At 38.5% G+C, this 24,354-nt stretch overlaps 1 protein-coding gene across 1 annotated transcript; it reads left to right on the forward strand.

Annotated features, from left to right (window-relative positions):
• The first annotated feature begins 916 nt into the window (after positions 1-916).
• LOC109960377 (beta-galactosidase-1-like protein 2) lies at positions 917-20,667 on the forward strand. The gene is made up of 19 exons (XM_020600440.1): positions 917-1,294; positions 2,382-2,567; positions 2,776-2,844; positions 3,280-3,375; positions 4,183-4,291; positions 4,638-4,730; positions 4,845-4,926; positions 5,514-5,578; positions 6,478-6,562; positions 8,810-8,953; positions 9,941-10,021; positions 12,175-12,281; positions 14,142-14,288; positions 14,754-14,825; positions 15,192-15,270; positions 15,421-15,508; positions 17,313-17,427; positions 18,237-18,353; positions 19,322-20,667. Exons 1-19 carry the CDS (start codon positions 1,191-1,193, stop codon positions 19,406-19,408), a joined length of 1,926 nt encoding a protein of 641 aa, XP_020456096.1. The 5' UTR covers positions 917-1,190; the 3' UTR covers positions 19,409-20,667.
• Positions 20,668-24,354: the final 3,687 nt, after the last annotated feature.

Genomic DNA, 24,354 nt, shown 5'->3' on the forward strand with positions numbered 1-24,354 from the left:
TGATTTGTAGTGTTCATTGATTAGTATTAGGAAGTATTAGTATTTGATTAGGAAGTGATGTATTCCGATATATGTGTTTATGAATGTTTCTGTAATGAACTTGTGTCTTACAAGGGGAACAATTACCTCATGCTGGTTGTTTATTTTTGTTTCCAGTCATGGCTGTTGTTAATTCCACGTCTTTGGCCATGTGTAATATTAATGATCTGTATCCAAAATCATACCAAAACCACTGCGCCATCGCTGCCCTGACTGAAAGAAGTTTGACATTGTTTAGTTTATCATAAAAGTCTAAGAAAACCAGCATATATTAACATATGTGAAGCTGAAACTGAGAAAGATGTCCTTGACATTTTTGCTTACAAAATGAATTAACTACCCAACAAAGCATCTTAGATTATTCTCTGTCAATCAGTCCCCCCAACTTCTCCACGCTTTCACTAAAGTACAGAGATGATACCAACAGAAGTTACCTTTTTTGACAGTAACTGTATTCAGTTTCAGAACTATAGCTTAATGCACGGAAACAAACTGACAGCAAAGGTCTGGGCCTCCTCTAAAGACGTTTCTTATGTCCATCTACAGGAGGCAGTAATGTTTGAGTCAAAAAAGATCATCGGCAATATTCAAAAACTTTATTTAGTCCTGTCACATACTTCATTCTGCAGAAGAGTATTAGGGCCACTACATAATATATATATTTTTAGATTCTGACTTTAATCTAAGAATTCTGTATAGGTGCCACCTGAAGCGGACTGTCTGCGTCCTTTCCACTGAGACTAAAAAAGCAGGTCTCTGTTGGGGAAATGGGAACTTGGGAAATGCAATGGAAACCATTTTAGTATTCTTACTTATTGCATTCCTCTTAAAAGGAAAAAGAACACATTGATTCAATTAATTAAAGTTCCGCCTTCTTTTCAGGCTTGTGACGGTCCCTATACACGGATCGCAGCAGCCTTGATGGGTGTGTGTTTATTTCTGGACACAACTTTCACTTAGTGCCGGAAGTACGAAGATCATATGTGAATATGGGGTAGCTCAACTGCATTGGCTATCCGTTAATTGTCATTTTTTTCGGAAGTGGATCAGTATAGTTGACGGCTGTCTTGTCGGTGGACCGGATCTGAAAGGAAAAACGCGAGGATAAGCACAAAAACGCACACGGCGCAGCTGTCGTGGTGTTGTTGCCGATGGAAAGATCATCATTATCTGGTGTCCGTCTGTCCCTAAAGCAAAGATATTTGCTTCTGATTTGTATTGTTGTCGGAACCATAATTGCTTATCAGTTTACAAGGTAAGGCAAACAGCTGACGAAGTCGCCATCTCCTTGTAATAAGTCAAGACGAATCTCTGGATGAATCCACTGAAACCTGAAACGTTAACAGCTGTTAGTTGTGGTCAAGCTTCTGCCTGTGGCTCCTGATCTGTGTCATGTGTTTGCGTGGCTATATTACTGTCTCCGTTCAGAAGTTACGACTCTTCTCTGTTGCAAACCAACCAACCTGGGAACTTTTATCTGGTTCATCTGATGCCCTGAGGACACTGAACACAATCACATAACAAGAGCAGCTACTTGTCATTGTGCTAGGCCTTAGTTTGTCCTGTTGTTCCGATGTATTATGTACATAAACGTGTAGAAGAGAACTCTGCAACATATGATACATTGATTTCAGGACAGTCTGTCGTAAGTGAACCTTGCAAACTGAGGCAAGGACGCACCATTGTCCCAGGCTGTGCAACTCCCATTATAATTACATTCAAATGCAGTGATAACACATGACAGGCACAGCCAGATTAACAGGTTGCTTTTGCTGCCAAGTCATGAAGGAGATTAAACCCATTCAGCTGGGCTTTAATATTTTGCTTAAAGTGACTTTTCATCCACAACCTTACTTTCTATCACAGAACTATACAGACAGGTGACAAATTTCAGGAATAACTGAATAAATGATTGGTCTTTTCCAGGATGAGAATGCTCTCATCCATAGTGCATGACTAGGGTCACTGAATGGTTTGATGAATATGAATATTATGTGGTTTATATGCTATGGACTTCATAGTCACTAGATCTCAACCCAGTTGAACACCTATGGGTGATTTTGGACGAATTTGTTAGACATCTCCACCACCATCATCAAAACACCAAATGAGGGAATACTTTTGGAAGAATGGTGTTGATCCCTCCAGTAGAGTTCAGAGATTTGGAAAATCAATGTCAAAGTACACCAGAGCTGTTCTGGTCCAACACCTTACTGAGACACTCGATGTTGGCTTTTCCTATAATACGTCACCTGGCTGTATTTTATATGTCTTCATAGCCCTCTTGACATCATTAGTTGAACAAGTTCTGTTTCAGTTGTGAAATATATTTTGCCTTTTAGGAATCATACTGATGTAATAAAAATGAGCCATTTGGAGGGTCTCAGGGCTGACTCATCACAGTTCACTCTGGAGACAAAACCTTTCCGCATTCTTGGAGGCTCCATCCATTACTTCCGTGTCCCCAGGACCTACTGGGAGGACCGTCTGCTGAAGATGAAGGCCTGTGGCCTCAACACTGTCACAACGTAGGCTCCCCCTGCAACTAACAATTTGTTCAATATGCCAAACATCAATACACTAGAATAGTTGTTCTGCTGGAGAAGATTATACACAAATCAGAGTAAAGCAAAGTACAGCTGACAAAATTCATGAGTCACAGTCATAAAAAACCCCACCAAAATCCATTACGATAAAAAATGCACATAAAATAGCCAGTTTTATTTATTTTTTCAGGTATGTGCCATGGAACCTACATGAGCCCGAGCGAGGGGTGTTCAGCTTTGACGGTCAGCTGGATTTGGAGTAAGGAGCAATGGAAGGAGACTTGCAGGGAATTCTATTGAAGAGCAAATGAACTCCTGCAGATGGCACTGTTGCTCTGCAAAAAGCCTTAACTTTCCACAGTCATGAGTCATTTGATATTGCAGAGAATGTGTATATTCAACCTTCAGAAATGCTTGTGATTAATCATTTGTTCACTGTCAGCATCAGTGACTGTTGATTTATTGATAACAATTTCATTGATCCATCAAATGTCTTGATTGCTGTCGTCTAGTGCTGGAAACTGTGTGATCTGAAAATGAAAGATAAATTGAAATATTTTACAATGAATGATATGCCATTTGCAATTAAACATCTGCTTTATTCTACATTTAAATTGAGAATGATTATCTGTTTGCAATTTGGCTGTTGAACATTTTAAATCAACTGACAACACATTTTGCATCCTTCTATTAGAGCCTACCTCCGCCTTGCAGCCAGCTTGGGTCTCTGGGTGATTCTGCGTCCAGGGCCGTACATCTGTGCTGAGTGGGATTTAGGGGGACTGCCCAGGTAAAAACCACTGAGCCACCATTTACTCTTCCTTTGCACATATGTATCTATAGTAACACTGGAATGCATTGTTTAATATTTGCCAGTGGGGTGCTGAGTTGATCTCTTAAATTGGCTTGGAAATGGATTGTTCGGTCAGCCAATCTGTTTGTTAGCAGTATCGTTGCTTGTGGTTAAATGAATTAAACTCTTGGAAATAATTCATAGTTTAGCTTTTTAATGTTTTAAAGTGTGCTGCAGTTTTATCAGATGTGTGCCACATACAAAGAATTGGTCTTGGTGAGATGGAGCCAACTTGCAGATGTTTACACGTACAGCATACAAGGACAACAGGGCTTTATGTCTAGTATAAGACCACCCCTGTTACTTATACGAAGGTTACTGGTGATTCACCAGAGTTTTGGTGAGGTATTAGAGTAATTAAATCTGACAGGCACATCACCAAAAAGGCTGAATTAATTTAGTTCTGTAATCAAAAATAAATTCAGACTGATAACGGGATAAATGTTTGAGGGGGGGTAAAGGACTGGAAGTAGGTATTTTTGGAGCAGTTTTGCCCTCTGGGATTGTGAGGTTGAGGTAATATTTATTTGATAATCATCAAAACTGAGTCTTTCTAGGGGCATGCAGTGAAGCATGACTTCCTCTTCACAGCATTTTATGATAGTCATGCTTAGGTTGTTGCAATTATCTATAACCCACAGAGGTTCCAGCATAGCACTTTGAAGAACCTGTGTGATATATTACTCTTCAGACAGTGTAAAGGTTTTGTGAGTTGTTGTTTAATTTTTTTTTTTTTTTTCCCAGTTGGCTATTACGGGATCAAAGCATGAGACTGAGGACAACCTACTCTGGATTCACTGATGCGGTCAACTCCTTCTTTGATCAGCTCATCAAGAAAGTTGTTCCCTATCAGGTGCTTTAGACTTTATTGCAGTCAAAATTTAAAACGTACACAAATGTTAAACACATACATGCAACGATACAAAAATACACACATTCTCAAACAGAGAACAGCCATTTCATTTAACATATGGTGCCCACTGTTAGCAATACAATGCACCGTGCACACTTGAGTTGTTCAAATTGTGTCTTCCAGGCCATATTTTATTTTTATCAGCTTCATGGATCATTGAGCAACCCTTAATTTCCATTTCATTGTGTTTTTAAAGTATGGCTGTATTGAGGATAGGTAGGAATGTTGAAAAGCTGGTGCCAAACCGTAATATGTGTCCTCTATTCATTGGCTAATGAATGCGCAGTACTCCAAGGGTGGCCCAATTATCGCAGTTCAAGTGGAGAATGAATATGGTTCCTATGCAAAAGATAAAGAATACATGTCTTTCATCAAAGAGGTTAGTAGAGAAATTGTAATTTAAAAAAAATTTCAGTAAAATGCAACAATTATTTTTCAGAAAGTACTTCCAGTGGTTTGTTTAGTTTCCTCCTTAATCCTCCTCCTCCTTCAGGCATTGTTGTCAAGGGGCATCACAGAGCTTCTGCTGACCTCAGACAACAAGGAAGGACTAAAGCTTGGAGGAGTGAAAGGAGGTATTGTCAGATACAATGACAAACACACACCCCAACAAATGCACACATACGCAATATGGTGGTTGGTGTGTTTTGTTTACACATAAAATGACAAGAGGTCAGAGCCAAGGGTGGCCCAGTGTCAGGCAGCTCCACACAAAGGATTCAGTGTATTGTTGTATCAAATTGCTCTTTTTTGATGTGCACTGGCATAAATGTTATCTTAGTTGTTTTCTCTTATTTTGTGTATGCACTGATTTAACAAACACACAAACTAGTAACCGTTATTAAAAGCCATAGAAGGATAACTCTGAGATTTTGAGTACTTTTGTATGTATTGATACTACAAACCATGGATTGACATTTTTTTAAATTGTATTTCATAACCCTGATTTGCATATACAGTACAGTGTGAACAATTCTCAGTCATACAGAAGCTTCCATTAGAGCCTTTTAACTCTGTGAATTAATATAGAATTTGGTTACATACAGTACTGACACTACTGGTGATATATGGACCCAATAATAATACAGAAGCATTAGTCACTTTTTGAGTTTTTTTTTTAAACACATAATGTGACCCTTTTTTTTGTTTTTTTTGTTTGAAGCCCTAGAAAGGATCAATTTTCAAAAGCTGAATCTGGATGACATCAAGTATCTGGATGAAATACAAGTGAGTGTGCCACCGTCAATAGGTCTTATTTTTTTCATAATGGATGTGTTTGTAGGTTTTTGAATAGGCTGTTATTACTTTTCTAATCCAATTCTAAAGTAGATATACACAGCATTAGCAGTCTTTCAGCTTCCCAATTAATAGACTGTCCATGTAAAGCTAAATCACAATGTAGCGCTGCTTACCTCTATGGAGGGAGATCATGGCCAAATCCCAATTCATCCCTTGCCCCTACCACTTGGCCCTACCCATTTGTTTTGCACATTCACATGTAGTGGTAGGGGTGTCTCGGTTCTCTTTAGGATGCAGGGGTAGAATGAAGAGGTAGGGCTGCATGCAGTAGCCCTTCATCCGGAGGGTTTTCAGACTCAAAATTGAGTGGTATGAGGCTAACTGCAACAAAAGTTACCTGTGGTCAATGCTAAACACCTCAAACAAACCCAGCAATATTCCCTGGTGTCAAAAACATATTCCTATCCTTCCACGTTTGTCATTTGTTGTTGAACATTGCAAACTGATGCCCATAGGCAACACAAGAGAAATCACAACAGCTGGAGATGGCATTGTGTGATTCATAATTTCCACAACAACTTTTTTCAAATCTATTTACTCAACCATCATCATTAACAAAGGGTTGTCCCATTAGTCCCAGAGGAATCTTTCAACCACTACTCATGTTTTGAGGGTTAACTCAAAAACAAGGGGTAGGGGTAAAGATAATAAATGGGAATGGGCCAAAAAGGGAGACCTGCAGAAATCCATAAAATGGTTTAGTCAAGGTTTGTGGTACCAGTGAGCACTGTATAGTTAAATAATTTGTAAAGTCATTCACACGTATTTAGCTTTGCTTAGTTTGTGTTGCTTTCCAAAACCAAACCTTTTTATTTTTCTTCCACTAGCCTCAGAAACCTAAGATGGTGATGGAGTACTGGTCTGGCTGGTTTGATCTTTGGGGAAATCTTCATCATGTGTATACAGCTGAGGGTAAGATGTTGTTTTTACATACACAGCAACCACTTAGATGGGTAGGCAGGCTTTCTTTGTAGATGCATACAGGATCACTGTAAGACAGGTGCTCACAAGAGGGTAAAACAGGATTTCTGCTGATGGATTCTTTGTTGAGGGGAAAACAGTGTCTCTCTGCACAGAGGGTCGATAGTACTGGCTAATTTGAGACTGGGGTAAGACAGGTGTTGTTCTGTGAGTCAATAGAGAATCTCTGAAGGCAAAACTGACAGTCTTGTGGATAAGACAGAGTTGTGGTGCCTTAGGGTAAGAAAGGCTTGAGACAGACCTTTTCAGCTGAGAATGAAATAGTCTCTGTGCTGAGACAAAGACCGGGTAAGGACAAACTCACTGCTTTGGGAGTTTTGTAAAATAAATTAAGTGTGAGACTAACACCATAGTTTCTTCACAACAGGCACAGAGGCCACTTAGTGCAACTGCGATGTACAGCTTAGCATATGGTGATTTCTTTCTTGTGGAAGCCAAGCGCCACAAACCAGTGTGTGAGTCACATTTGTCTCATGCCCTTCCACGTCCTCTGTATCCACATACACACTGGGATTGTCTTGTTCTTGGCTGCGTTAAATGACATTTCAGTCAATGGGAACATATTGTTTGCTTTTCCATTAGTTATCTTTATGCTACATTGTCTAGTAAGTCACAGGCTACATGACGTGATGTGACACAAGGTTTAAAAGATAACCTATAGAGTTTAATACAACAATATAAAAATACACCATTACAAATATAAGCCATGCATTCAAGTTCTGACTCAAGTAAAAATGCAGTTATTATTTTCAGCTAAATGTACTTAAAAGTATCAGAAGTAAAAATGTGGTAGGCCCATTTCACAGTGTTACACACTGTATACATCATATTATTGTATTGTAATTGTTCATGCATTAAAGTATAAGGAGCACTATAGTGTTGTAGCTGCTCGAGGTAGAGCTAGTTTTAACTTTTTGTATGTACTGTTGGGCACTTTGGTCTCTCAAATTGCTAAAGCAACAATTCTGTAGAGGCATTTCTGGCAATTAACAGGTAATTTAATAATTATTTACACATAATAGATCTGCTTTATCATGTATGGGGTCCATAGTCATGAAGAGTTGAAATTAAGAATTTTTGTTCGTCTTTTTAAAATACTCGAGTAAATATCAACACTCTTTATGAACTATTTTTAACTTACTTAATTTCCTAGTATTTAGCTCAAGTAGAACTGTAGTAACACTTTGATTCCATTCCCATAATAATTGTTGCCAAATTACATAGGCCTTTCCATGTAAAAAGTCAAATACCCATGACCCATATGCTACAGCCAGGAGGGCCATATTTTAATGTACAGTCATGACATAAATTATAGCACTTATTTCAAATTTGTAGGGACTTATGGCTGTCACACATGCCTGCTAGTGCCATCTTGAGTGCTTTCAGAAACATCTTACTTCAACACGGTGCAGAGCCTCAAGCTTCGTTTTTACTCCCTGTCATTCCCAGCAGCCACTCACATCTTAGCAAAAAAATATTCTGAAAATGAAAGGGCCACCAGTCTTGCTTCCTTGTGTATTTTCTCCTCAGTGGAAAGGGGGTAAAAGAGACCCTCACTATGCAGAAAGTGTCACAGCTATGAAATAAATGCCAGAATATTCAGAGGGGATTCATGTCCTTGACAGTTGAGTGCTCTGCAGACTGCAACACACACAGCAGTTGGTCACATCTAGTGCCACCGCCATGAAACCAACAGAGTCCGACTCTGTCACTCACTCTGTTCGATTGTTATTCATTAAGGCTCATGCCCTTGATTCAAATCATTAAAGTCAGTCCAATTTGACGGCTAAAGTCCAATTTGAATACTTAATTACTTGCTCTGCTATGGTCGTTGCTGAATATAGGTAGCTAATTTGTGCAGAGAGGTTGGTAATTTTTTTTTTGGGTGAGCGTTGCCCCATAATGAATTATAGTAACCTGTAATAGAATATGTGGCTAAGGTCCAGTCATGTTTCAACTGAAGGGGAATTGAGGGCAATGAGATTATTGAAACACTAGATCTGGCTTGTTAAAGCTGAAGTCAAATGGATTTTATTTTCGTTTTTGCTACTCCCTGGGTTTTATTGTTTAGCTCTGTATTTGTTATTCCTTGCTTTACTCACTGTTCATATCAGACCTATTGTGATAAATTATATACTTTGTGAATTTAATGGGATTTGTTTTTCTTTTTTTTGACAGACATGATACCTGTGGTCACAGAAATTCTAAAACTAGATATGTCCATCAATCTTTACATGTTCCACGGAGGGACAAATTTTGGCTTCATGAACGGGGCGTTTGCTGTTGGAATTCCAGCCCCTAAACCTATGGTAACAAGTTACGGTATGTGCAATGAATCTGTTTATCACCAGCATTTTTGTAACATTGCAATAAACAAAACGTGTTTATACTGGGTAGATCTCAATTTCTTATCTCATCTTAATGGGTGTCCTGGGATCGAGGTGTAAACACTGAGGTGATGGGGCTTTTGCTGTGGTTGCTTTCAAATTGTGGAATGCCTTACCGCCATAGATTTGATCCATTTCTGACCAATCTCTTTTTAAAACAAAACTTAAGACTTACTTATTCAGTTTGGCATTTTATACCAAGTAGAGCTCTGACATCTTTTACCTTTTAAATTAATAGTGGTGTATATTTTCTGTTTTTTTCTACAGGTACATATCCACGATTATGCAAAGCCCAGCGACCTTGCATTAGAGTAGGCTGAAACAATCCAATAAGAATATGTAAAAATATTGTTTGACATTGCATCATCAATGAATAACCTCATCGAAATAGTCTGAGGCTCTCTCTTTCACTGAACCAGTTGTACAAATTTGAACAATAGCAGTCAAATAAAACATGATTAGGAAATTTTAATTATCTGTAGATGGCGCTATCTGTACTCTTCAGCTGCTCTTAAATTTGACTATGCAGTGCACGCTGATGATTTCACTAGCTAAAAAATGCACGGGAGATGTAAATTAAAGAAGCTACAATGGGTTTTATATCCTTCTCTAGGGTGCTTAACATTGTAATGACCTCGTTCTCCAGAGAAGAGCAGAATCCTGAAAACCACTCTGCGGTACGGGAGACCACCTCTGACCTTCAACGCTCTTCATACCTGTGTTTGCTCCTCTGAATGCATTTTACCTTTTTGCTTCAAAAAGCCTCCAATTTCTGTCAAGATAACCCAAAATGTGTCTTGGCTCACCGCTGTCTCAAGATGTTTGATAGGGGAGCACAGTGAAAGCATCTGCCATGGTAAGAGGCATGCCTGCCTCTCTGTGGCTCCCGAGCCTGCTGTTCTGATAGCGCATTATCTTTCAGATTACGATGCTCCATTATCCGAGGCTGGGGATTACACCACCAAGTACCGTCTTCTGAGGAATTTATTCAGCTACTACCACAGTGAGTGTTGTGTGTTGTTGCTGCGACAGGCCCCACATCTTCTTTTTCTCTCGCCTTTCCTTTCACCTCCCCACTTTAGTTAATTCTACTTGTAGAACCTGTTCTCTATTGGCTAAAGCAGGGTAATTTTGCATTTATTACACGAATGGATTAGATATGGGTTTGTGCGTGTTTGACTTGGGCAGAAATCTCACACATGCACAAAGACCCTCAATTACCACCCAGTGTTGTAATTACAAACTAGGCCTTGTATCATGTTTATTGCTTATGCAGCTTTCTCTATTTGTAAAATAAGGGTTTTGTGGTAGGGGGCAGAAGCCTCAAGTGTTTTGTGGCCAGCTTTTGGCAAACTGTGACTGAATTCAGCAAAAGAAAGCAATGATTCACCCAGGGCTGTGGTGACTGAAGATTGTTTGTTTGAAAGGCTGCCTGTGCGTGATTCACCCCTATGTTTTGTAGTCTGCTGAACAATGAGCAGTGGCCTGGATATGAGAGCACATCTGAGAGGGCTCTGTGTTCTTCAGCAACCACAAACACATGACCCGATTCTTTAATTAGATCAGCTTGATGTTTTATTGTTGTTGAGTTGTCTAATTATGTACATTGTGCCAGTTATTCTTTGCCCCATAGTGTTTTTGCATAACAAGGCATGGATTCAGGCTGATCTGTCAAAGGTCTGACATTGATATTTGACAACAACATGGCTTTTAAATAGACTTGTGACATTTGTGCTTTGGGGTTTATTCATTTTTCATTATTCATTTTTTTTCATTATTCATTATACGTGTCAAATTACAAAAATCCAGCAGGCAGTATTGAACAAGCTGCACTTGACTCTGCACAGTGTTTGAGTACTGGCAGCCTGCCATTGATGCCATCCCTCTTTCTTAAAGCATTATAACATTGAAAAGTAATACTTCTTGGTCAGTTGATCATTTTCTGTGAAGAAAATCAAATGTCAAGTATGAGTAAATATGTGCCCTACCAGCGTGATTCTCCTACAGCAACACATTGCCACAGTCTCTTCTGTAGAGGATTATACATATATGAGCTTTGTTGTGGGGAAAAATTCTTATCTTTGATGTAGCTCCATTGAAACCTTTCATTCATTTTCACATTTCATTGCATGCTCTTCCCCCTCTTATAATTGACACAATATAGACCCTACTAAAGGGTTTGCAGGCAAGCGTTATAGAGAGCCATTTAGGTGAATGGTATTGGTCATTCTTGTTGAAACTTTCCTTAAGCCCTCACCATCCTTTACCACTTGGTGATAAGGAAATGCTGTTGAGCCTTTTCCAGAGGGACTGCTGGTGTCTCTGCATGCTTTAACACCTTAAAAAGCAGTTAGAGGACCTGGACAACACTGTTAATCGTTGTAAAGAGACTGTCTTGTAACATGGAGTGCAAACTGGATGCTGCTGTGGAGAGCAAATGGCTCACCCAAGGAGCCTTAAAAGCAGTTTCCAAAGAACCAATGGGCAGGATGTTTTTATGATTGAGTGATTCACAGGCTGAGAATATGAGGACTTTTACAAAATAATGCAGAATGGGAATGTCAGGCTGCAGTGCTGTAACCTGCTAGTGTCCTTAAAGCTCTGTGGAGAAAGGGGTCTAATTGCTACTTGTTTAAATACTTCAGGTCAAACTTTATGCCATTGGTAAACAAAAAAAAGTAGGGCGATCCAGACATCCCTCTCCCCATTAATGTTTTCCAGCTCCTCCTGGGGGTTCCCAAGGCATTCCCAGGCCAGATGAGGTATATAATTCCTCTTCTGTATTCTGGGTCTTCCCTTGGGCCTCCTACCAATTGGACATGTCCAGGAAACCTCCAGTGGGACATGCCTAGGAGACATCTTAATCAGATGCTAACCACCCCAACTGGCTCGCTTGATGCAATGATTTCCTGAAGATCAAAGATCTCTATCCCTAAGACCCTTCTCTGCATCCATAGGCTAGTCTATCTGACTGAATTTCCGAAGGCCTCAAAGTATAGATTTTTATTTATTATTGTGTTTTTAAGTTGACATACACTAGATGTGTTTCTATTTTTCATGTTCAAAATCATGTAATTTTGGACCCTTGGTAAATAAAATGTACAGAAAGTGAAGATGAACTTGTATGCCTCCCTTATTTTCCTCCTCATTTTTCAGCCCAGCCTCTTCCTGACCTGCCCCCTCTTCAAGAGAGGAGAGCGTACCAGCCTGTTGTCATTCGGCAGCACCTGTCGTTGTGGGACAGTTTGCATTTCACTGACAAGGTAAGCTACAAACACACAGACAGTACCAAAATTGGGGGCACAAAAATAACATCATCTCTGTTGCAATACTCAAAACAGAGCTACATGGTTGTTGACAGACAACAGCAATGAATACAATAATTGATACACCGCTACCACACAAATCCAATCAAATAAACTTGAAGAAAACTTGCTGTTAACGGTGCATGTGCTTTGTACTTCTTAAAAATGTTTTCTCCTGCTCTAAGGGCCTTGAATTATACACAAAGCTCTCAGCTGTGATTCCCTAAGCCTGTGCTAGCCTGAAGATAAGTTGTATTTACAGTAGTTAAGGTAGTAGAAGCTCACATCTAAAGCTAATCGCATCTCCCTACTCAGTACAGAATTTCTGGTTATCACATTAAATTGTCTAGCTATCCATTTCCAGTAGTTTTTAATCATTTGTTTGCAGCTTCCCTAGTCGTTTTGTTTGTACAATCAGTGAACATTAGCAAATGATAGAAACAACCACAGCATTAGCTTACAGTAATACAGCTAATCACTGTAGGCACCTGCACTCGTATACCTGTTGGCACTGGTTAGTTCTTCACATTTATCTTTGAAGAATATTTGGACAAGTGATTTTATGCTTGATAGCAGTACTCCGGTTTATAATAAATACATATGTATACCCCAAAGCTTCAGTGCATCACCTCCACGCACTATACTTGGAGGTGATGCTGGTTTTGAATATTATGCTCTAATATTTATATTTCACATATTAAGTAACCTATAGAATTGTCTGCACATAATCATTTGGTCCATCCAAATAAGAAGATGCACAGTACAGTAACATGTGCCTCTAATATTGAATAATTTTGTACCTTGATAAAATGTTAGAAAACTAACTTGAAGTATTGATAATCACAGGGTAAAGTACAGATGTGGCTGTGGTAATCAGAAAGCGAGAGAAGTGAACTTGCAATCATCGCCAGCTTGATTTCCTGGACTTAATGAGAACATCTCAGGGAGGGAATAAATGAGTAGCACTCCTCCCTTAATGAACAACTGCTGGTGAGGTGCCCCTGAGCAAGACATTCTCCTCTAACTGCACCAGTGGTCTGCTCAGGGACCAGCACTAATCAACTGTGCACTGCTTTATGAGTATAAAGCAGGCTGAATGCAAGTATAAAAATCTCCCCTTGCTAAACAGGAAAAAAGATAAGTTATACAACCTGTTTTTAGGGTGTCTGCTTACTTTCATGTCCACCAGTCCATTGCAGCCATTTATACCATGCTCTTCAGTAGAATTTATAGTCAGACCAGGTTGGCAGTTGCTTATAACATTAATTATTCATTCTGCATCACAACAATTTGCTTCCTTCTGAGATGACAATTACTTTGTCCGCAAACAGCCACACACCCTTGTTTAAAAAGAGTGTTTTCCCTTCAGTGGCTTCAGAGAGTCTGAGTGGGATGCCAGTGTTTGATATTGTATCTGCATGCTTGGAGGTAGGTGGTTAATCGTGTCATAGCAGGGGGTGTTTATTGTCTTGTGAAGAGTGCATAATGCACCTCCCAAGGGTAGGCAAAAAGAACATTGCTGAACAAAAAAAAATTGCTCTGAGCGCAAGACAGGAAAGCTTCATTAGGTTTGATAAATCATCTCTTTGGATGAAGCCATCTTGTGGAAAGCAGGAATCATAGAACCCCATCTGCATTGAAAGTGGTCTCTGATTGTTTTCACTGTAAATACAGCCAATGTAAAGTAATTTTAAAAATGATTCTAAAAAAAAAAGCACAGGTTTAGGCAGCACATGTAAACACCTGTTTATAGAGGTAATTTATTTTAACAGCAAACCTTGAATCTGTCCTGTGCTCTTGGTGTGCATATTTTCTTAGCCCTTTAAATCGGAGAAGCCGGTAAACATGGAGAACCTTCCAGTCAACAATAACAACGGTCAGTCGTATGGCTATACACTGTATGAAACCACTATTACCTGTGGTGGAGCCCTCAACTCACAGAACAACGTCAAAGACAGAGCACTGGTGAGGACATGATGCATCCACAGTCACACATTTACACTTTCCTTTGTGAAAGCATTTGCACATGGAGAGCTGTAATCAGTTTGTTAGAAATCACACCACTTAGTAGTGTACTTGCAGAGTACAGTTAATAAGATGAGACTGTGACCAGTTGCTCTGGTGGTAGTGTTACATAGTTGTAAAAGCTTACAGTTCTCAAAAGTTGTGCAAAAACTTTTGAGAGCGACTGCATTTATTGTGAAGACAAACACATTTATGCTTCATGTTGAGGGTAGGTGTTAAGATAATTTTATAATGCAAGAGTTTTGCATGGCATCAATAAGATGGCAACATGTTTGTTACACCTGCTGAGCCTTTGCTATCTGTTACATATTCACATTAGCAACACAAATGGTTACATTGGACTTGTGGCTATTTACAGTTTTCAGTATGTATTTTTTTCCATTGTCATTTTCTTTTTCCTCCTAGGTTTTTGTGGACAGAAATTTTGTTGGTGTTCTGGATTATCAGATACAAGAACTGGCAGTCCCTGATGGCAAGGTGCCGTGTTTGTGTGTAGACCCAGTCTGCTGCTGGCTTCTTTGAAAAGGAGAAAGTTGTTAATATTTAAAAACATGCATGATGAGAAAGATTTTGATGATTTTAGCACTACAGTACCACTATTACTCTAATTCAACAGCAAGTCTTCAAATGACTCTTTATCTTAAAAAAATCTGAATAGTTAACTTCAGCCTTGCAGAAAATTTCAGATTAAAAATCAGCTTCGATCCGTTACTTAAACCAAACCAGCTGAGAGGAATTTTGGCCTCCTTTGTTTTTTTTTTTTTTTTTTTGTTAAATCTTTCCATTGAGGAACACTGATCTTTTTCAGTAATGGCTCATGTTTTATGCATTTCCCCACTGAAGGGAAAAAGAACTCTAAGTTTACTGGTGGAGAACAGTGGAAGAGTGAATTATGGGAACACCTTGGATGAGCAGCGCAAAGGTACAAATTGTTCTATAAAGTGATGCTTCTGTAGATGTTCCAGTCAGCACAAGTCTTTCCAGATGATGTTCATTATAGCACTTGAAATAAACTAATTAAGTGTCTTAAGATCCATAAGAAAACTGAAAGCAGCTTTGACTCACCTTTCAGGTCTTGTTGGAGATATCGAGTTAAACAAGCAGCTCCTCCGAGACTTCATAATTCATAGTCTGGATATGAAGGCAGGCTTTGTAAACAGGTTTGTGTTTCAATTATTATCCACTTTCCCCTCTATGTTTGTGCTTCTCTATCATTACACTTGCTTGCCTCTGATTCAATCCAGCTGATTACCTCCCTGCTTAACACAAGTGCAATGGGAATATAATGGCAAATTCCAAAAGCAAAACACAACCTTCCACATCAGTGTCTCATGTTAAACATCTTAAATTATAAACAGTTCTCAAAGTCAATTACACAGTTGGAATCTGTACCGTTGGCAGCAATGTTTGAGACATGATAGGAAAACCTTTTCCTCTTTTGTCACTACAATTAAGGTGGGCAGATGATGTTTTTCCATTTTTACGCTCCAGAGGATAAAATAATGAAAATGCCACATGAAAAAAGGGAAATGTAGAAACATTTCACAGAATTTCAGTTAGCAGAATGTGTCTGATGGTTTGAATGAAAAAGCAGAGTGGGTCAAAAAATATCAGCTGTTTCCATGGGCTCACACAGCCAGGCCATGTGTTGGACACAAAACTGAAAATGACATTATCCCAAACTTAAGAGGGATCTTTAAAAAAAAAAAAAAAAAAGACACTGTGGCATTTACTGAAGAAATAAGATAACTGAATCAACATTGACTTAATACAAGAGTACATTATGAAAATATTGCATACAAAAACCAGTACACACAAATGCATCACCAGCTAAAAAGCACAGAACATGCCGTGCAATGGAAAAGGTAATACCCTCTGAGTGAGTACTCTGGGACATGCTTAGATTGGTTTGTATGAAAAGCATAATGGGTTGTAATTTGTCTGCTTTCCCCACTCTTGTGTGTTATATACTTGTTTTAATATCACCAGAGCACATGTGCCATTCTGCAGTCAGCATTTGACTGTGTGCCGTTTGCGGCGACGTTTATTAAACGAAGTATAAAGCACAGAATGGCTGAAGGAAAGCAGACCTATTATGACTCATTTGCCTTTTGATATGTTTGATTCTGATGGCTGTCTAAATGGCTTTTGCAAACTGTTAAACATGGTAGAACTTTAACGCGGCACCCATCCCATTATACAGTAGCTATTAGGTTGAGTAATTTCTCTATAGCTAAACATTAAAAGGTCATTTTGAAAGGACCCAGTGCACCCCAATGTGAAAATACATTCTCCTCATGTTTCCACATTAGATTATAATGCTTTCTTGTACACTGCTAATCACATAAGATTGAAGTCAGACTTCTACACCTTTTACAACCTTTCCCAAATCACTAAGTCTATATTCATAAGTGTTTTTAATAGTGATAACCCTCTGCATGAAACCCGTACTGTATTTCTTGCACAGTCAAAGTTGGATTATCTGACCTTCTAGTTTGACGAGAGGCATATGTTTTTACTTAGTGGACTTTCTACTGTAATTTCTTGACCTCAGCACCACCCTGAAAATGTCAATTCCTGAAGCTGTGTATGAATAAACACTAAAATTTATAACCGAGGAAAGAATTTTGGTCTTATATCATGGCAACCTTTTGAATTAACTTGGAGGCAAAATGCAACCTATAGCCAAAACAGAGAGAGTGAATCTGAATATTTTCCCCTGCTAAACCTTCACTTGACATTTACTATAGACAAATAAATACTTTATGAATGACATGATATACTGCTGGCTTATAAACAGGCCTCCTACAGTACAAGCAAGGCTCAAATTTTTTTCTGAACATTTTCAGCAGTTTCTTAAAAAAACGAAAATTTGTGCTTTTATAGCATAAAACTTACTGTGGAAAGTGTAATCTGTAAAAGTTTGAACAAAAAAAAGAGGTGCAATGTGTTTTTCTTTTACAGACTTGAGAATTCAGGCCACTGGAAGTCTATGCGTCTGCTTCCCTCCTTCCCAGGGTTTTTCCTGGCCAGACTTTATGTGAACAGCTCTCCTAAAGACACCTTCATCAAACTCCCTGTGAGTTGGACAGTCAGTGGTGCTTCAGATTTAGTACAGCATCACGAAAAACTAGACTTAAAAATGTGCATTTAAGTCAACTGAATACCTCTTTGACAAACTCTTTAACAACAACAAAAAAAAAATTTAACATGAAAACGTCCTAAGGCGTAGTATTTGTTACAAGACTAATATTGGACTAATCCTGACAGGTGTGGTTTTTTTGCCCAACTTCATATAAATTTATAATGAAAATTAAAGTCTAAAAAAGTGTAGACATTTATTAAATCAGATCTGAATGTCAAGTTTTATTTCTTCCAGACTGAAATTGACGTGCCTACTAAACATAACACATACTACTATGATTTTGGTAGCGCAGAGCCGATACTTCTCATACAGTCCGGGTTCAGGATACTGTCTTCATATGACTTAACATGGGAATATTGAGTAGATTTGATAGGAATCTTGACACCAGATTCATATAGAAGTTAACCATATCTTCGTTATATACAGTTAGCTTATTAATTATTAGTTAGTGATGCTCGCATAATTCATTCTGTACCTTTATTCAATAATAAAATTTAATATCTCTTTCATTTAGTCTGACAGTGAGAACATCTTGAAGATATTTTGCTTGTGATCCCATTTTTATGCAGTTCTGCATAGTGTAGTTATTGATTGGATAAGTCAAGTACCTCTTGACCAGTGGAGGTCAAAACAAGCAAATCACACTGGAAAGGAAGGCTTGCTATGTTTCTTTTTACTCATTAGCATTTCATTGGTCGAACCCACTTACTGACATAGTGAACAGTAATTGGCTGTGTCCACAGGGCTGGAGCAAAGGTGTCGTGTTTATCAATGGCAGGAACCTTGGACGTTACTGGTCCACTGGTCCTCAGCAAACTCTCTATGTCCCAGGTCCATGGCTTCACAAGGGGGACAACCAGGTACGTCTGTAATATCTATACTGTACTTACAGTACATCTGCTTACTATTATTATTTTTTTTATCAAACTGACTGCTTGTAGCATGGATGGCCACAGAATGAAATGCAGCTCTGGTGTCAAATGTTCTTGTGTATAGTTCCATCATGTGGCCATTTTGTTTTCGGTGATTTCTGTTGAACTATACAGAAGTGCATTGCATTCACAAAAGAAACTGGCGACCTGATGTCATAATTCTAACTTGCTTATCTCTTAATAATAAGAAAAGAGCTATTTATAGCTAATTTGACATGCCTAAAGTTCCAAAACCTAAATAGATATATGCTAAAGAAGTGCAGCCAAAGTTGTAGCACGTTGCGCAACTCACTGTATTCATAGCATCATCATACTTCCTGTCTCTTTTAAAGGGTTAGATCTATCTCAAGTAATTATGAAAAATGTACCATAAACCTAATAGTTATAGTCCACATACTGAAGGTCCAGATATTCAAAGTAAGAGCAAATATCTCATCCTCATACTGGTGAGCAAGCAAATGTTTTGCATTTCTGTTTCATAAAATACTCATTATTGTTGTTTAATGTTAACTAATAAAATTCTGTGTGTAGTTATTTATCATATAACTGAAATAACTCATTTAAGAGGCTGTGCAACTGTGGTGGGTGAGTGGTATCTAGTTACTTCAGTTGTGTGCTTCTCACCTCCACTAATACTGCAAATTAAGAGCACAATACAGGTCAGCAGTTACAATATACAGTATAGTTGCTAACATCTGACTGTAGCTTCGATGTTGTCGACCTCTGTAGCACTTTCTGGAAAAACCCCGAAGCTCTATCTACTGTATTTCTGCGTTTCTTACCGTTTGCAAATCTTTTTTCTGTGAGTGTGCATACTTTGACATTGCTGCTCAACCACACGCTTTCGCTGTCCTTTCATGACCTCACTAAGCTGGTGTTTTTTTGCTCCATGACAGGTCATAGTGTTTGAAGAGCAGGAGACAGACGGTAAAATCCAGTTCACCATCAACCCTGACAATGGCATGACTGTAGACGTCCAGTGAGGACTGGAGGTGAGAGGGAAGGGTAGACATGGAGTCGAGGATGATATGGGAGTAGCTGGGGAGGACACAGTTTAGGCAACTGCTGCAAGCTTCGTCTACTCGCACACCAACATCTGGCCATGACCAGCAACACTCAAAAGTGACACGTCATTGAACATGACATTTGTTTCTTACCAGAGGACACCCGCACAGGAGTATAATCATCTTCCTCACAGCAGTTTTTCAGCTAGTGACTTTATTTATGACACTCAACTGACTCCTTTTTATCCAGTTTACTAACCGTATTATTAACCTGCACTCATATACTATATAATTGGAGACCAAGGGACTGTGACAGAGAATGATCTGGATTCTAATAGTGTTAGAAAATCTCTTCCTCTTACAGACTTAATTTATAAATTACATCAAGGTTGTACAAAAACTATGTGAATAAAGACTGGTTTGACCTCTGTGTCAGTAGCCAAGGAAACGTGCGAATGAGCTTAATTTAACCTACACGCTGAGAGCCTGTTTGGTATATTTCATATAAAGGTACCTTCATATGATATGCTGTGAGCTCCTGCAGAGAAGTCAAGATCACAAGCTGCATTTGAAGATCAGTTTCTGAAAACTCATCTGTTGTGTGTGTGTGTGTGTGTGTGTGTGTGGTGCTAACCAGCCTGAATACCGCCATACATAGTTGTTTTCTGTGTAAAGGTTGATGCCAGAGCTGAAACTGTCACACTTGAAGACAAAGCAGTGTTGCACTGTTCAGATAAGTTCAGAAAACCCACTGACTATGACAAGGCTTTGTTGTAATCAGTGGCGTTTTAAGTGGATTTACGCATCACTATATCAAAACAGTTTTCATCACATAGAGTAGTTCCTACATAGAAAAGATTTATTACTAAATTTTGCTGTGTAGCTAACTGTGCAGCTAAAATGTTTATTAAAGTACAGTGGCAGCTCCTTAATGTATGACCTGTTTAAAGAGGAAAACAAATACTGATATGTGGTTATGTGTTGTTTGGATTAGCGTAATCTGCTATTTCCAGTCATTTTTAACTTCTAACACTTCTAATTCTGAAACCTATATATTTATGTATGTATGCATATACTGTATAAATAAAAGCTATACCTATACATTTAAGAATTAACATGTAGGTTTTATTTTATCATTTGGCTGCTTAAGTTTCTGAAACTTGTGTTACAGCCAGTGTACTTGCCAGTTGGAGAGCTAAATATCTTAGTGTTTACACATTGCAAAAGTTTTTACATGCTGTTCATTATGCAGCCTAATGTAGTTTAATAAAATCTCAGGGGAATTCAAGAAAATGTCAGGGAATTTTACAATTATTTTACATTGTATTTGTTGTATTTATTTAAATTGGCCATGGCATGCGCATTTTGCTCATTTCCAGCCATTTAATGTTTAATCTTTGGTACCTCTAATTTAGCTTGGCACCCCTCATAATTCCAAAAATGATTTCAGAATAATAAAAACAAGATGATAGTTTGTGAACGCGCAAAACTCTTGCTGCCGGTGTTGTGTCGCAAGTGGACAGCACAACGAACTGTGACGCCATTAATTCATTTGAATTTCTCCTCCGTAGATATGTAAACAACGGTGTGTGTATATATACACCAATGAAAAGAGATGTGTAAAACACTCTAAACAAAGCGGGTATTTGAGAAACCCTGTATTTTAACTGCCATATTGCATATATGGTAACTTCTCCAGCCTTACAACAATTCTCTCTGTTACAGAAACAAGGCATTAACAGACATTCGTGTGTTTTTTAAACTTACCATTAACTAGTTGAAACATCACTCCCTTTCAAGTAGCTCCAGGGTCAGTAAATCCAACCAGTGGTCAGTGCGTCTTCCCCCACACGACCACATACAGTCCCAAAGTAGTGAAACTAATTCCAATAGGCTCCAACAATAACATCATGGATCGTTAATCTGCAGCACTTCACATGCAGCTGACACACTGGCCTCAAGCAGTCAAAACAAACAGGTGCTGAGCTCTGGTGGAATCCAGAGTTGATGAGCTGATCACTAACCTCCACAGGGGCTTCACTGGCTGGCTGCTTCTAGGTTAGACCTGGTCAGGTAAAACGACTGTTCCCTGTACAGGAACATTCCTGAACATGCACTAACCTCAGACCCTGTGTTTTACTCCACATCCTCTGGTCACAGTGCAGCAGCATGAGGTAAAATATATCCATAAAACTGGGCGCAGTTGAAAAATTCAGCTTTTACAATGGCACGGTGGATGTCAGGCAAGCTTACATGAATGCGCCGACTGCCTGGAGATAATGACCATTGAAGGAGATCCTTAAACTATCATTTAATACTTTATTTTATTTGATAAAAATCTCATGAGCAGAGAGTTTGAGATGTGTATAAACAGAGTTGCTTCTGCATAGAAATACTAGAACATATGTACTGTACACCTCGTTTTTTTTAGCTTTAGGTCACATCTAAGATGATAATTAACCATTGTAACATTATAGATAAGTCAGAAACAAGGAAAAGCATGCCATGGGCTCTTTAAGTACAGTACTTGAGTAAGTGTGCTTAGTTACATTCCACCTCTGCAACATACAGTGTACAAACATCCACAGGACATAGTACTCGGGGCCAGGTAAGGTTCTTCTCAGTTGTTTATTTCTCTTGATTCAACTAACATCTTTCTCTGAGACAGAATTGCCGTGGCAGATAAACAACTTTAAGAGTCACATGCATAAAATGTGAATCACATGAGGATGGAAGATGACAGTGGATGAGGGGAAAAGGGAGGACATGTAAAGTGTACTGTGCCTTAGAGAAGCCCTCAGAGGGTAATGCTCATTAACTCATGACATTAAATTTTGAGTAACCTGTACTGCTAAAGTTGATGTGTAGGTAAGTTTGTTCTGGTAGTTTCATTCTTTGTGAGTATTAGATATTGCTTAATACATCATTTGTTGGATTTAGCAAGATTTCAAATCAGAGATTGGACAGTGTTGTAACATCACTTTCAAAGTGAAGCCCTTTGAATTGTTCTGCTGCTTCAGGACACACCACAGAGATTAATATCACAGAAACGTATTTAACTAATCAGACCACATGCTGATCTGTATGACATATGATATTTATTTTTTTTGTAAGAGCAACATTTAGAAGATGAGAAGAGAAATTTAACTTTACTTGAAAAGTAAATGATAACATGCTAAGTTTCAGGAAAAACCTGTTGGCACAAAATGAAAATACGTTCTGCTTTTTTAAAGGAGTGTTCAAATTAAGTCTTCTACACACAGGCCTTTTTTTTGACAGCTATTTTTAGTTTGTTTGTGTTAACAAAAACATTATCAGCTGGATTCATCATTCATTTAGAGTAAAAACTGATAATAATCACCCAAGTAGAACTTAGTTTAACAACAGTGCTATGAAGAAGGTGATGTGCGTGTCTGTGTCTTGGTAGCACTAACCTACAGTATTATTGATAATCCACATGTATAGTATACTGTATGTGTGCATGCTGTTTTAGAGAGCAGCTGGAAAATAACAGATTTAAGGGCAAACACTGCTTTGATTCAATTGCACATCCACACCTAAAATAAATACATAAATAAATATAAAAAGTTTGAGTGTGAATAAATAATGAGAGGGAAGTTGAAGAACAAATAAAATCCAAAGATAGGCTGTGGTCTCCATGGCTGATCCTTGTACAGTGTGATATCAAGCAGTCAATGAAAACAGGCTGTTTGATTAGAGATGCAATGCAGCCTTTGTTTGAATGTGTATCTTGTCATATTCCAAGTGAAATGTGTAATAACATGGTTTCTCTAGCTGATGAGTCAGAGAGGCTGTAATGTCTTTATAAGTTTTCATTGGGTTGCAGGGAGGGGGGCAAAAAAAAAATTATCTCCAAGATGTTTCTGCTGGGCAATGCTAGATAAGAGCTACCACTGTACTGCACTAGATGGCTGATTTAGCAAGTAGAGGAGAAGAGATTCTGTTATATGAGGTGTAGGATAACTTTGATATACTGTTTAGTCAAACAGCACCTTAGCTGCTGATGTGTCTCATTAGAGGTGCAGTGACTCCTTTCTGTGGTCCAGTTAATGTCCAACAGATGGGTACTAATACAATACGAAACTATGAGACATAAATTCACAATACTGACAACGACATGTCAACATTGCCACCAAATCATTAGCAAAAATAACTTTTGTTGTGCTTTTCTTTAGCCTGGTCACTTCATAGTAGCATTTATCGTCTCATTCCAGAAGTGAAAGTCAAAGCCTTTTTTTTCTAAACAATATATTTTGGGGTCATGCATAAATTATTTTGATCTATTATGCATAATTTACATCAGCTGTTCAAAGGTGAGTGGGTATTAAAAGTCAGCAGATGTAGCTCGAGTTACTAAATGTATGTGTCTTTTGGGAATTCATGTTCTTTGTCATCACACTAAGGTGTTTTTTTGTTTTGGTTTTTGTTTTTAATAGAGGACAGGGACTGACAAGCTTTGTAAAACTAAATTTTTGGGCTTTGATGTTGTTTCATCTAGCTCTTTTTAAATTCTTGCACAGGTAACCAGTGGCTTGTGTGTATATACTCTATGCACCCTGTTTTGATAGTCCACAGCTTCTGATCAAGATGTATTGGTGCAAGTGGTGTTTGTGTGGATCCAGGCCCTATCTTTCAACAAAAACATGGCATGTGGTGTAAGTAGCGAGTCTGTGTTTCCTAATTTCCTACCTGCGCAATTACCGTTTTCATTACATGCGCATAACGTTGCCTTTTTATCAAGCAGCAGTCTGTGCACATCAAATCAAATCAAATTTTATTTGTATAGCGCCAAATCACAACAAAAGTCATCTCAGGACACTTTACAAAGTAAGGTCTAGACCTTACTGTTATCAATATTATTACATAGGGAAAACCCAACAAATCCCCCTTGAGCAAGCACTTGG

This window comes from Monopterus albus, unplaced genomic scaffold (assembly GCF_001952655.1).
Source record: "Monopterus albus unplaced genomic scaffold, M_albus_1.0 scaffold46.1, whole genome shotgun sequence".
NCBI classification, from domain to species: domain Eukaryota; kingdom Metazoa; phylum Chordata; class Actinopteri; order Synbranchiformes; family Synbranchidae; genus Monopterus; species Monopterus albus.

What these genes read in the sequence shown, in the direction of transcription:
- LOC109960377 (XM_020600440.1), top strand. Translation starts at nt 1,191, where the DNA reads ATGGAAAGATCATCATTATCTGGTGTCCGTCTGTCCCTAAAGCAAAGA. An exon ending in AGAAAGTTGTTCCCTATCAG is followed by an intron (nt 4,292 to 4,637) that starts GTGCTTTAGACT and finishes ATGAATGCGCAG; the next exon opens with TACTCCAAGGGTGGCCCAAT. An exon ending in AGTATCTGGATGAAATACAA is followed by an intron (nt 5,579 to 6,477) that starts GTGAGTGTGCCA and finishes TTCTTCCACTAG; the next exon opens with CCTCAGAAACCTAAGATGGT.